The 14,212-nt window shown below is 37.9% G+C and overlaps 1 protein-coding gene across 4 annotated transcripts; it reads left to right on the top strand.

Annotated features, from left to right (window-relative positions):
* Positions 1 to 7,068: 7,068 nt before the first annotated feature.
* Positions 7,069 to 13,752, top strand: LOC103418985 (tRNAse Z TRZ4, mitochondrial-like). 4 transcript variants are annotated; one of them, XM_070818420.1, is made up of 16 exons: positions 7,126 to 7,325; positions 7,639 to 7,793; positions 7,878 to 7,933; positions 8,104 to 8,166; positions 8,276 to 8,640; positions 9,033 to 9,122; positions 9,302 to 9,346; positions 9,484 to 9,538; positions 9,745 to 9,788; positions 9,910 to 10,407; positions 10,521 to 10,786; positions 10,877 to 11,024; positions 11,185 to 11,235; positions 11,801 to 12,204; positions 12,299 to 12,977; positions 13,107 to 13,752. In XM_070818420.1, exons 5-16 carry the CDS (start codon positions 8,491 to 8,493, stop codon positions 13,422 to 13,424), a joined length of 2,748 nt encoding a protein of 915 aa, XP_070674521.1. In that variant the 5' UTR covers positions 7,126 to 7,325; positions 7,639 to 7,793; positions 7,878 to 7,933; positions 8,104 to 8,166; positions 8,276 to 8,490; the 3' UTR covers positions 13,425 to 13,752. The 4 variants fall into 4 exon arrangements, with proteins under 4 accessions (XP_028955964.2, XP_008355326.3, XP_070674521.1 ...); XM_029100131.2 differs by lacking the exon at positions 7,639 to 7,793 and having other exon boundaries at positions 7,069 to 7,325; XM_070818419.1 differs by having other exon boundaries at positions 8,104 to 8,640.
* Positions 13,753 to 14,212: the final 460 nt, after the last annotated feature.

The raw sequence follows: 14,212 nt of genomic DNA, 5'->3' as shown, positions 1-14,212 counted from the left end.
GGGTTTTTATTAATTTTAGTTTGCTAGGGTTTGTGTGGTGGCTTAGCAAATATATTGCTTGGCCGTCTACAGTTTTAGGGTACGCTTTATTTTATGCAATATTGGAGACAGAGAGAAGTGCTAGGGTTTTGAAGATTTTCTACTTGAAGGTGTTTTCAATCATTTTCTTAATAATATTTTCTATGATTTCAATTATGAATATGCGGAACTAATTTCTTTTGCTAGGACGAAGCCTTGAGCCTTAGCATGAATTTGTGATTTTTATTTAATTTCTTATGATTGATTGCATGCGTACTTTGAATTGTTAATCACCGGGATAAAAACTATCTAATTGTTTTAATGCCTGATCACCATTAGGATTTTTAGAAAAGTAATTTGATGCAATTTTGGTCGGAAGGTTCCCTGAAATTGACGCTGGCTTCTTGTGATTAATAATTGTAATTTCACTTAGGATGAATATCACATCTTAAGGATTGCATGGTTTTTCAAAGGATTTTCATAAAGCATAATGAGTCTTTCATGTTCAGATTTGATCCGAACGTCCGGACGGGTTGCATGTTAGATATACGTTCTATGTTGGAGGTTCCAAGTAGAATATGAATTAGAAAAATCTAACCTTCAAAGTAGCATGTATAGATCATAAGTAATGGGTAAAAATTCATAGGATTGCTAGGTGATGGTGGAACCCTAGTGCTTTCTTAATTTTATTCTCTCAAAACTGTTTTCTTTTCTCTCTAGCTCTAATATTGCAGATTGTTTATTTTAATTCATTAAATTCGTTTTTATTTTAATTAGGTTATAAAATCAATCACTTCAATTTCTACTTTACAATAATTAAATGGAATCTAATTAGTTCGAATTATTTAATAATCCCTGTGGAGATGACCTTGCGAAATTCGTTTATACTACAATAACATTGTGATTCTTGCAAGTAAAATAGGAGATTTAAGCCTGTTCACATAAGTAGAAAAAATCCTATCAGGAGGATTTGGTGCATTATCAAATAAGTGTTTTTTTGTGTGTGGAGAATTATTGAATAAGTGTTTATGTATACTATCTACAGATGTTATGGTAACAACTGCAAATACAAGTTGAGAGGAAGATCATGTTCCTTTTGTGGTGCAGTTGGAATTCGTTATCATATGTGGTAATAGTCTTTAACTCAAGTTGTATGAAAGTGCTTGGGTGTTTTTGAAGTGTGGACAATAGAATCCTTTCCTTCTGTTAACTTAATTATTCTAATTTTAGATGATGGAGTAGCCGATCAGAGCCTATTTGAAACTCAAGAAGAGATTGAAGTTGGTGAAATGCCCACTAAGGATGGTAAGGAATTGAAATTGGAAATTATGAAGCGGCAACTTTTGTTTGATCTAAGTGTAGAGCCATTAAGCCTAATCCACACAATTAGTGGCCCAAACCTCAATCCTCATTCCAAATTGGCCAACACCTAATCACTAATAAAGGAGACTAAAGTAATATAAGGACCTCAAGTTCCCTTGAGTTCCTCGATGTGGGACTTAAAGAAGCTCAAAAATCCAACAATACCCCGCATTTTGAGCCAACTATTAGGTTCAAGGGTAAGGTGAAAAATGAGAGTAAAATAATAGATGTGACACACATCAGGAAATGTGTCTTTTGAACTTGAACCTACCTTAGTATATACTTATTAGATTTACTAGATGACGTAGTGAATATAAAATCTTGAACTGTTCATCTCCATAGTAAACCAAGACAATAAGCAAAACATATGTCACACCAACACCTTACGTTTCACAAGCGAATCGAGTTCGACTTGGATTGCTTGTTTCCAGTTTGACCAATCGGTTCTGTGTCGACATTCATCAACGGAACGGGATTCAATGTCATCACTCAACATGATCTCAGTAGCTACTGCATATGCTAATGCAACGTCGACAATCATCTCATTTCTACACCACACATCTTCTAAGCTAGCATAATAGACCGAAATCTCATAATTCTTGGGGGGATGATTCGTCTTTTCAAGGACACTTATGTAATCTAGAATTTCCCCATAAGTTGGATAGAATGAATAAACGACAGTTGGATTAACGGTAGGCTCTTTAGAAGCCTGTGTTGTGGGTTTCCTATTCTGGGGGTGTGAATCATTTGAACCAAGAGGTCTGCTACGCTTTTATGTAGGGGCAGATGATTGGCTAGTTGCTAATGTACGTAGATCACCTAAATTGGCGTCCAAGGCCTCTATAAGGGAAGTCCGTCGTATATTTGGTACATCCATCTTTGCATGCGCATTTGCAGTTGGAATATGTGATCTTATCACTCGCGCTAGAAAGATGAAAGCATCGAGCATGCTCTGAGATATGCTTTGAAGATCTAATATACGATGCACTTCAGTTTCAGATTGAGCGATACGGGGATTTAAATGAGACAAAGTGGGAGTCGTCCAGGATAATTCGTGTCGTTCTTTAGGAACGTTGACGTTCTTATCTTAATGATGGGAAAACTGTCTCATAGAAGTGACAATCCTCGAAACGAGTGGTAAACAGATCGCCTGTCAAAGGTTCTTAGTAATGAATAATCGAAGAAGAATCATATCAAACATAGATTCCCATCATTCGCTGAGGCCCCATTTTTGTACGTAAGGGGACTGCACAACTAAAAACTTGCAGATGCGATATATCAGGTTCGTATCTGGTAACCAACTGAAGGGCAGTATATGGTTGGGTCACAACAAGCCTCAGGCGGACCAACAAGGTTGCCTACAATATTGCATGGCCCCAAGTAACGATTAGGAGCTTGGTACGTATGACCAACGATCGAGCAATCATTTGTAAGTGCTTAATGAATGCCTCTGCCAGGTCATTCTGGGTGTGAACATGGGGTACATAATGTTCAACTTCAACCCCAACCAACATGCAATAGTCATCAAAAGTTTTAGATGTGAATTCTCTAGTATTATCCAATCGAATAGATTTGATCGGATGATCAAAGTGGTGAGCCCTGAGCTTGATAACTTAAGCCAACAATTTGGAGAATGCAGCGTTCCTTATGGACAACAAGCACACGTGTGACCAACGTGTGGAAACGTAAACCAAAATCATAAAATATCTAAATGGTCCACATTGAGGGTGAATAACTCCACAAATGTCCCTTTGAATCCTTTGTAGAAAAATAGAAGGATTCAAACGAATCTTGTCATAAGAAGGCTTAGTAATAAGCTTTCCTATTGAACATGTTTAACATGCAATTCCTTGGATTGAACCTAAACTTTGGGTTATTGGATGCCTATGTGATGATTTGAAGATATGGCGCATCGCTATTCATCTAGGATGTCTCAAACGATCATGCCAAAGTGTTATTTCGAGCATGGTCCTAGAGGTAGGGCCGGCCACATAGTGACTTTCTATGGGGCGTATGGTCGTAGTATACAGACCACTAGGGATATGTTTCATCTTCTTTATAATTCGCTTCTAGCCATATTCTTAGGAAGTTATGCACATAAATTCAACTCCATTTTCTACGTGGGTTTCAGCGTGGTAATTGTTATCTCTAATGTCCTTAAAACTCAACAACGTTCTTCCAAAATGTGGATAATAAAGTGCCTCATCAATGTCACAATTGTACCATTGGACAACATTATACGTGCCTTACCGTATCTTTCGATTAGGTTGGATGGGCCTGAAAGGGTTGTCAAATGTGCATTCTTAAGTATTAAATTAGTGAAATAGATCCGTTCACGCAAAACGGTGTGTGTGGTTGCACTATCTGCCATACAACTAACTTCCCCACTAGTCATACGTAGAATGAAAATTAATTTGAATCAGTCACATGCATAAAAGTTCTTAAAACAAATATCCATTCAAAATAAGTATTCAAAGACAGAAATTAATTAAAAAACTTAATATAAAAAAAAAATCACCAACAAATAATCCAAACATAAAGGAAATTTGTTCAAAATTAACCAAAAACACAAAGGGGTTCGCCCACTACTGTGGAATTTGGCCCCAATGTCTTATTTTAACTAAAAAAGATAGTTTATGTCTAAGATTCTAATCTTCCATAGGGGTAACGACCTCTTGAAAGTCAGAAACCTCCATCTTGATACTTTCCAATTCTTGCATAAAGTTTGATTCAAACTTCTTACGACAATAATGATATTCAGCTACAACATTTTGGAGAGCTCGGCAAACACGGGACCAATGGTCCTTTGAACCATAGCGATAACATATATCCGCATCTATGGTTTCAAGTGCTTTGCCCTTATTCTTGAAGTTTGAGGCCTTGGGAGTGAGGTTAGGGCGCTTCTAGGCTTTGTTTCCTCCCTTAGATGGGCCCTGACTTTGTTGACCTTGACGGGGTGGCTTCTGGCCGCCCTTACCATGCATCTTTTGGTGTTTTAGGCGTTGGTCTGTGTTATAGTATGCTTCAGGCACAACAGTCGCCGTAGTAGGTCGAGCTTGATGATTCTTCATTAATAGTTTATTCTACTTTTCAGCGAGAAGTAAAACAAAGATCAAATCCGAGAACTTAGTGAACTTCTGAGCTCTATATTGTTGCTGCAGGACAATATTAGTAGCATAGAAGGTCAAATAGGTGTTCTCTAGGAGATCCTCTTCAGTCAAAGTTTCATTACAAGACTTGAGAAGTGATTGGATTCGACAAACTTCAGAATTATATTCATTCACAGACTTAAAGTCTTGGAAGTGCAAATGTTGGCAGTCATGTCTTGCTTTAGGCAAGAATATGTCTTTTTGGTGATCAAAACGATATACCAAAGTGACCCATAATGTTTATGGATCTTCCTTAGCAAGGTACTCAATTTATAATGCGTCATGAATATGTCTTCGAATAAAGATCATAATGGTGGCTTTCTCAGCTTCGCTAACAGGGTTGTCCATCTCATCTTCAATGGCAGGACGCAAACTCTTTGCAATGAGGTGGAGCTTCACATCTTGGACCCACTTGAGGTAGTTCATTCAAGAGACCTTCAAGGCGGTGAAGTCGAGTTTGTTGAAATTCGACATGTTCCTATCTCAAAATAGATGGACAAGATGTGGTTCGTGCAATGGAGAAAAATATCAATCCATTCACATAGGAGTTCTAATAGACATGTATTGGTTAAAATTTGCATGAAAAACTTTGGGTTTTCGTGGGTGATGTTTTTAAGGAAAACTTCAGGTTTTCAAACAAGGCATGTTTTTAGAAACTTCAGGTTTCAAAATAATTATGAACTTCAGGTTCATATGTTCCTGCAGACAAACACAAATATATACACAGAAATATGCAACACAAGATATGTAAATAGGACTTCAAGTCTAAAAATTATAATTGAATTAATTATTTGGACTTTGGGCCAAATTTAAAGTGTGGGAGAAAAAAATATAAAACCCATTGGGCCTAAAATAATTAGGCAATTAAGCACGGGGGCCAAAAAACATGGACCAAAGCCCACGGGTGGGCTGAGTAAATCTCTGAGGTTCAGGCTTAGATTGGGCTTGTTTTGGTCTTGGGTGGGCTGCAGGCCCAAGGCGAGAGAGAAAAAAAGGGGCTGGATCCAAAGAAGAGCCTATGAAAGGGTACAAATCCGATGTGGTGCGGAGCAGTGCACCTAGTCTCCAACAACAAGCTGGGATTGTGTGCAGCGCAGACAGGTAAACCTTAGGGAGGGCGTGATCCAGTGCTACGCAGGCGTATGAGACACCATAGCCCTACTGGCTGGTGTCACGCTTGGGTCAGGTTTCGATTTGTGGGCTGCAATCTATGAGCCCAGATTGATAAATCTCTCCAATAGGCTTAAAAAAGAACACTAAAGCCCAAAAGGCTGGTGTTTGGACCAAGTGTAGCCAAGCTCAAGTGGGCTCGGGTAAGAACCAAAAAACAACTCAGCGTTGCTGGGTAAGATCGCCGGAGTTGAGGCCAGCGTCGCCACCGTTGGTGGTCGTGTTCTTGGTGAATATTGGTCGAGGGAAGCACAAGTTTGACATGGAACCCTATTTTGAACATAGAAAGTTCGATTTCTCGACGTTGGGTGTGAAAATCATAAGGGTTTCGAATGGAAATCCTAAAAAACTTAATGAAATTCTACGGGAATTTTGACAATGAATTTGTCCCAAAAATCAAAACTTCAGGTCGTGGTTCTCAATGGAAGTCAACGTTGGTCCTGTGACTCATCTGTGAGTGAGTGAAGGTTTGGGGATGATGCCATGAACTGCGTCATTTTGGTTTTCATGGAGACAGAGAGTTGTTAGCCTTCAGCTTGTGGCTCGGCTCGAGGTCATGGGTTCAAAGAACCCTAGCGTCTGTTGATTTTTGTTTATTTTATTTTATTTTTTCAATTCAATGCATATCATATAATTCAAATATTTTAATTCATGTACATATATTTTGATGCAATTCATGGCAATATCAAATTCACGTAATTCAACAATTATGAATATAATGCATACACAATTTATGTAGAATCTAAAATTCGAAAAATGTAAAGTTGAGTCATGTATTATTGTGAATGTTCATGCTATTAGGGCTGCAAAAATATAGATAAAAACTGTTGTTTTGGAAGAACCTGATTACATGATGATATAGATGAACTGGTTTAATGCAAAAAAAGTTTTCACGTCAGATTTCTAAGCGCAGCAGTATGAGCGTGCTGATAACGTGTTGTAGCCTCTTTTATCTGACTACAGGGAAGGGTTGGCAACAAGGGGAGAGAGACGAGAGATGTGTTTGTAGAATCGTAGGAGAATGTATGTGTTATTCCCTCCTATGTAGTGCCTTTATTTATAGTGATAAGAGGGAGAATAATTCCTTCATCCCCAAGGAATACAAGTCCATATAGGAAAAAATAACTAGAATCAGATCTAATCTAGAATTTACACAATCAAACTTAAACTAGAAAAGTTTATAACATATATATAATCCTATAAAAGATTGATATAAATGATTAGGATTTGGATATGACATTTTAAAATTAATTCCCCTTATTCAAACCCTATCAAGCCATTATGCTCACGTAATTAATTTAGTTATTTACATATTGTAATATGTATATACGTGTTATTTAATGACTGGTTGAAATATGTGGTTTCACCTATTCCAAAACCCTGAACCCCTTCTCAATTACAATTCACTTTCACAGAACATAACTAAACTATCGATACCTGCCTCACGGCTCTCACCCTCACACCTTAGCAGGATTCACGCTGCCCTCACCCTCACTACCTCGGCACATCAGCAGCCTCCCTCAGCCGCCCTCAGCCGCCCTCAGCCGCCGACAAGCCCTTATCCTCCCCCTCCCTCCTACGCGACACCTCACAGGCTCACAGCATCTCCTTCTCTCATTCTCCTCGGTATTTTCTCCATCTTTCCTCAGTTTTGACTTCCTTTTATATTTTTTTTCCTTTAAAAATTTCTCTGAATGTAGGATTAGGGTTTTAAATTTTTGGTTTTTATTTCCAGATAGGAATTATTATTTTTCTAATTTAAGTATTTTCATAACTTTGGGATTTTTCTTCCTTGCTGTTTGTTAAATATTGATTGGCTGCCCTGCTCATGTGGGATTAATGTGTTTCTTCCCCATATATGATTTAGGCATTGTCAGATTAGGGATTTTTTATTTTTTTTTTTAATTTTTTTTTTTTTGCTTTTCCATTCATTGAACAGAGGTTCCAAGAGAATTCCCAGACTTGCAGTGTCCTAAAAAGACTTTATGTTCATCTTTGTAGTAGATGATTGAATACCATTTTGATTTGGTATTCAAATGGTTTAGTATAGTATTCGAACCACACCAAACCGCACTATGCCCACCACATACATAAGTATGCCTCCCACTTAATTCTTATTATTCTTAATATTTTTATTTGAAAAATACTATGAGGTTTATATTGTATGTAAATGTTCAGATTAGATTCTGCTGAATTGTGCTGGAGGAGGAACCTGAGGGACATGTTTGGTGGAGGTGATGATTTTACAATTTCTTTAATTGTCCTCCTTTTTTTATAGCATGTGACATATTTGGAATTTTAAACATACATAAGCCTTACTAAGAGAGCATTTTATTTCTTGTTGTTATTAATTAATACAGGATTTTAATTTCAATATCTGAATTTTGCTCTATTTTGCTGCTAGATTGTTCAAGGAAAAGAGCTGTTAACCTCTCGCACGGATAAAGAAAAGGAACACCTTAAAAAGGTATCATCTATGTACGAAAACTGTTTCTAGTTAAGTGGATCAATTAAATTTTTTGGAGACCAAATGAATAACAACTGAGTCATCGCAATGCAAATGCTTATTCCACAAGTCACAAACCTCCGTCTCCTCTTCTTTTCCCCTTTCCCTTGTCTCTCCTCCCTCTCTCCTCTCACCATTAAACCCTATAAACCCCGCTCTCTCTTCACCGCCCTCGCTTCCTCCTACCGAAAACGACACCGTTCCCTCCCCAACAACCAACCTCCCAACCTCCGCGCCAGGAACAAAAGCACTCTCAGGGAGAGCGGAGGAGGCAAAGACAAATCAATGGAGGAGGCCACGGAGGCTAAGAAGGCTGACACTGCTGGGTTCAATAAGCGAAGAGCTGAGGGCAACGACAAGAGTGATAGGCCGAAGAAGAACCTTCAGCGGAAAGTGCGCTCACTTAATCCCATCAATACCCTATCTTATGTTCAGGTAATTTGATTTAATCAGGTTTTGGATTTATGGGTTTTGTTTAATTGTTGAATAAATTCGTAGCATTATTGGTTTGAATTTGTTGACTTGATTTCTGGGTTTTCTTCAATTGTTTGATTGAGTAGACTGTGCGATTCATAGTATTGGTTATTCGGTTGTGTTCATTTCTTTTAATTTGTTGCTTTTTGGAATAGTTGTGCTTGTTGAATAAGACTTGTCGGATTTCTACCAATTTTTGTACTGCATAAAGAGTTCCTGAAAACAAAAATGTTTTTATGTGTCTTGATTCTAGAAAGAAGTGTTTGCTCCCATAATTCTTTTCCTTGTCATTTTCGAGTAAGTCTTTTTCTTATTTATGGTCTAAATAGTTTACCCATGCAAACTCATTGCAGATACTAGGGACTGGAATGGATACTCATGATACATCTCCTTCAGTGTTGCTATTCTTTGACAAACAGAGATTTATATTTAATGCTGGAGAGGTAAGTGTCAGGTGATAGTTGCATTAGGAACTCAATTATATACATTTACATCTGGTTAGTTTGTAATATTAAATAAGGTGATGATTCTATCATTATCAATATGAAATAGTAATTACAAATCAATGATAAACCCTTTGTGGAGTAAACTAGTTTCTCTTATTATATTACTCTCACTGCAGGGTTTGCAAAGGTTCTGCACAGAGCATAAGATTAAGTTGTCAAAGGTATACGATATCTGAAATCTTTACCCATTTTCTGCTGTTGGAACTTGGAATAAATGTATAAAGTGCTCTTCATCTTCATTCATGAGGTTCCTTCCTATTGTTGAGATGCCTTATTGATGTTCTTGATGCTTCTTCAGATTGATCACATTTTTCTCTCTCGTGTCTGCTCAGAGACTGCAGGTGGACTTCCAGGTTTGTCTCTTGAAAGATCAACTATTATGTTGCACTTGCAATTAAAGATTGTTTAGTTTGTTTTCTGTTATCACCAGGAGCATGTTTAGTAAGTCTGTGATGAAGCCTTTAAGCATTATTATTGTGCTTTCAGTATCTGCACTGGTTGTTCAAAAGAGGTTGTTCTTGGCAATCCTGAATTGCTCAATTTTTACTTGACCTCACAGGTTTGCTGTTAACTTTGGCTGGCATGGGTGAAGAAGGAATGTCTGTGAGTATCAGATTGACTTCCTATCCATTTCCTTCTTTTCTGTACTCCACCTTAAATCTTATTTCATTTAGATCCAACCTTCCAAATATGAGTTTAAATCATATCTTGTATTGTTTTGAAGGTCAATGTATGGGGTCCGTCAGATCTCAAATATCTGGTAGATGCCATGAGGTGTTTCATCCCAAATGCTGCCATGGTTCACACTCGGAGCTTTGGGCCGACTCTCGGTTCTGTGGGGGGTTTTATGGATGATCAAACTAAGTTTAAAGAGCCGATTGTTCTTGTTGATGATGAGGTTGTCAATATATCAGCCATTCTTCTACTCCCAAATTTCTCAAAAGGGACTGGGCTCCCAAATGAAGTAATCAGTACACAGAATCCGACAGAAAAGGTTCTTGATGATAGGATTGGTCATGCTTCACAACCCTTTAGACTAAATGGCAACAGTAGACCTAATGCAAAGCCTGGTGACATGTCTGTCGTTTACATCTGTGAATTACCTGAGATTAAAGGGAAATTTGACCCTGAAAAAGCTAAGGCTTTGGGTCTTAAACCAGGGTCAAAATATCGGGAACTGCAACTTGGAAATTCAGTGCACTCAGATTTTCAAAATATCACGGTTGGTTCCGAAAACTATGAAATAGAGATATATATAGTAGCTCTGGGCAATGATGTACTCCATAAAAAACTTTAATGTGTATTTAAATTAGTTTATTTACCTTATTTGTTTAGGTTCATCCAAGTGATGTAATGGAACCCTCCATTCCTGGTCCAATTGTATTACTTGTAGACTGCCCAACGGAATCTCATTTGGAGGAGCTGGTATCCATAAAATGTCTCAGTCGCTATTATGTGGATTTCTCAGGCCCGCCTGAGAATGCTAAGGGCGTGACTTGTGTCATTCATCTGGGTCCTGCATCTCTAATAAGCAGTCCGAACTACCAGAGCTGGATGAAGAGATTTGGTTTAGCCCAACATATCATGGCTGGGAATGAAAGGTGAGTAGCTTTTCCTATGCAGAAGATTAATTAAGAGCTTCTTGTTGTTTGTTAGTGAAAAGCCCTTTTTGCTTCTGTGTCTGTTTCCAGGAAGAATGTGGAGATTCCAATCCTAAGAGCAAGTGCAAGAATTGCAGCTCGACTTAACTATCTATGTCCACGGTTCTTTCCAGCTCCAGGTTTTTGGTCTCTTCAGAACCTTGATTGTTTGGCACCAGAATCCACTGCTTCAAGTGAGGTTTGTTGTAATATCATTTCTTTTGCATAAATTAGGTTTATTAGAATGTCTGGAAGTTTTCCAGGACCATGATCTTATGTTTATACTTTTAGGCATTAATAGTTATGCTTTTTAAAATTTGGGGCTGATGCTGTTGATAAATTTGGTTTTGTTTTACCAGGGTTCCATTTCAAAGTCTTGTGAAAGCATTTCCGCTGAAAACCTCCTCAAGGTATAAATGGTTGATTTACTTGGATGCGTCTAGTAAGTAGGCTTTTGTGGCTTAAGTCCTACGTCCCTGCTTTCTTTCCTAATTGATACAATGTTTTTCTTCTTTAACACAACTTTATTGCATAAATTTCCATTAGAATTAGAATTTTTCTTATGTCCTTGATTCAGTGTTATTCTTTTTATTTTATTTTTTAAAGTTTCTAATATAAATGGGAGAAGCTTGTATGATTAATCTGATAAATACTTTAGAAGTTTTAGAAGGATTATGATTGGCTGCTTGTACAACCAACAGTCCAGAGAGCAATTTAGCTACCTGGGGGTCGTGATTTGCTCCTGATAGTTTAACAGTGCTTTTGTTTTAATTGCATCATATCTCCTTTTATTTTTCTTTCCTTTTCCCAAGCTAGCTAATAAAGGTTTCCAGCAGCGAAGGGTTATGTTTCTACTACATGTCTGAATGTGTGTTCTCATTAGCATGACTGCTTTTTTTGTAGCATTGCAAGTTCTGCAATCAGTTTACTGATGTACAAATGTTAATAATGGTAATTTTCATGTGTGTTGAACAGTTCACGTTGCGTCCATATGCTCGCCTTGGATTAGATAGGTCTGTTATTCCAAGTCAAGTGGCTTCCTCAGAAATCATTGATGAGTTAATTTCAGAGATTCCGGAGGTTGTAGATGCAGCCCATTGTGTTAGTCGGTTCTGGCACCAGTCTACAGAAACAAACGGAGAGATAAGTTTAACTAAAGGTGATGAAGTTTTGGTTGAAGAGCCATGGTATAATGAGAATACGCTTCCTAGTTGTGTGGAAAATATAAGGAGAGATGACTTGGAGATAGTTCTTTTAGGGACTGGATCATCTCAGCCATCTAAATATCGCAATGTCACTTCTATCCATATCAATCTTTTTTCCAAAGGAGGTTTACTTTTAGATTGCGGTGAAGGAACCCTGGGACAGCTGAAAAGAAGGTAACACCCCATTTGAAATTTTTGAAATACATTTACTAGTACTGAAATCCATTCCCCACTTTAAGATATTACGTTTTATGTACATCAACAACAGATATGGTGTAGAGGGTGCTGATAATGCTGTGAGAGGTCTTAGCTGTATATGGATTTCTCATATTCATGCTGATCACCATACTGGGTTGGCAAGAATACTTACCCTACGACGTGATTTGTTGAAGGGGGTGCCTCACGAGCCATTACTTGTTGTTGGACCGAGAAAGCTTAAGTTCTTTTTGGATGCATACCAGAGACTCGAAGATTTAGATATGCAGTTCCTTGATTGTAAGCACACCACAGAAGCGTCTTTACTTGCTTTTGAGGGTGTTACTGAACCCAATAGGGATTACTCTTCTCCAGCAAGTCCAACCCGTTTTGAGGACATGAGCATTAAAAATACAGAGAGGCAATTAGCGGAGAGAGTTGATTCTACTCTATTTGCTAAAGGATCCCGTATGCAGAGCTATTGGAAGAGGCCGGGTAGTCCTATTGACAACAGTGTAGTTCCAATTGTAAAGAGCTTGCAAAAAGTGCTCAATGAAACTGGTTTGGAAGCCTTGATTAGTTTTCCTGTCATCCACTGTCCGCAGGCATTTGGTGTTGTCTTGCAAGCTTCAGAGAGATTGAATAGTGTTGGAAAAATGATTCCAGGTTGGAAGGTTGTATACTCAGGTGACACTAGGCCCTGTCCGGAACTTATAGACGCATCTCGTGGTGCAACAGTTCTAATACATGAGGCAAGTTATGACGTACTGTGTTTTTTTTTTTTTTTGTCCGAGTAATAAAAGTGGGCAATTTAGCAAAAAAATGTGGAACTGAAAAGGAGGAGGATTGCAGTTGATCAATTTCACTTCTGACTCTTGCAGGCAACTTTTGAGGATGGCATGGTGGACGAGGCTGTAGCAAGAAACCATAGCACAACAAAGGAAGCCATAGAAGTTGGGAACTCTGCTGGAGTTTATCGTATCATCCTCACTCACTTCAGCCAGCGATATCCTAAAATCCCAGTACTTGATGATACACACATGCATAAGACATGCATTGGATTTGACATGATGAGTATTAACATTGCTGATTTGCCTGTGGCCCCAAAGGTACTTCCATACTTGAAACTGCTTTTTAGAGACGAGATGATTGTTGACGAGGAAGATGAGTTGATACAGGCTGCAAGTGTGGCTTCTTGATAAGTACGTCGTTTTCTATTGTAATTTCCTTATTCTTTCAATACTTAATGCGTTATGAATTCAGAAGCAAAGGTGGTTGGGCATATTTAGGATTTTCACCCTTTAGGTAGTGGACTTAACCCTAAATCCTACACTACAAGATTCCGGCGAAAAATGAACCAGCACCAGCAGCTACACACATACACAGCTGGGCCGCTGATTGATAGCATAGTTCCCATTAGTAATTAGTAGTTAAAGTTAGCAGTTTATAATTATGCCTCCCTCTAACAGGTTAATTAGTAGATCAGATTAGTAGAATATTGCGGTATCATCTTTTACTTGCAGTTTAGTTTCTCTTTGCCCCCTATCTAGTACTACAGTATAGTGATGTTTTTTTGGCGGTTCAAAAAGTTCAACGGCAGTGCTCATATCCGTCTAAAAGTAATTAATTTTCATTTTCCTTCTCTGACTAGAAACATGGAAGAGGTTTTGGTATATCTCGTGCGGCAGTGCTCCTATTTGCACCTAATTTTTTCCCTCAACACAGTTCCTAAAATTTTCTTCGATAATTAGACTATATTGCACGGATTTTTGAAAAATTATATGGCTATTTTTTATAAAGTTTTTGTAGTATTATGAGCAACTGAGCTTTTATTTCATGAGGTGATGGATTTGGTTTAGAAAGTGGAACTTAGCTTTGCATTTACAGTTCACAACATACGTACGTGCTTTAACTTCAATATGACACAATTAATCAACTTTGGTTAATGTTTAATCATATGGCATGACTAATTTAATTTCAATGGTTT

Source organism: Malus domestica, chromosome 03 (assembly GCF_042453785.1).
Source record: "Malus domestica chromosome 03, GDT2T_hap1".
Taxonomy (NCBI): domain Eukaryota; kingdom Viridiplantae; phylum Streptophyta; class Magnoliopsida; order Rosales; family Rosaceae; genus Malus; species Malus domestica.
This window is presented reverse-complemented; position numbering and strand designations above follow the sequence as displayed.

What these genes read in the sequence shown, in the direction of transcription:
- LOC103418985 (XM_008357104.4), top strand. Translation starts at nt 8,254, where the DNA reads ATGCAAATGCTTATTCCACAAGTCACAAACCTCCGTCTCCTCTTCTTT. An exon ending in ATACCCTATCTTATGTTCAG is followed by an intron (nt 8,641 to 9,032) that starts GTAATTTGATTT and finishes AACTCATTGCAG; the next exon opens with ATACTAGGGACTGGAATGGA. An exon ending in AATCCACTGCTTCAAGTGAG is followed by an intron (nt 11,025 to 11,184) that starts GTTTGTTGTAAT and finishes TTGTTTTACCAG; the next exon opens with GGTTCCATTTCAAAGTCTTG.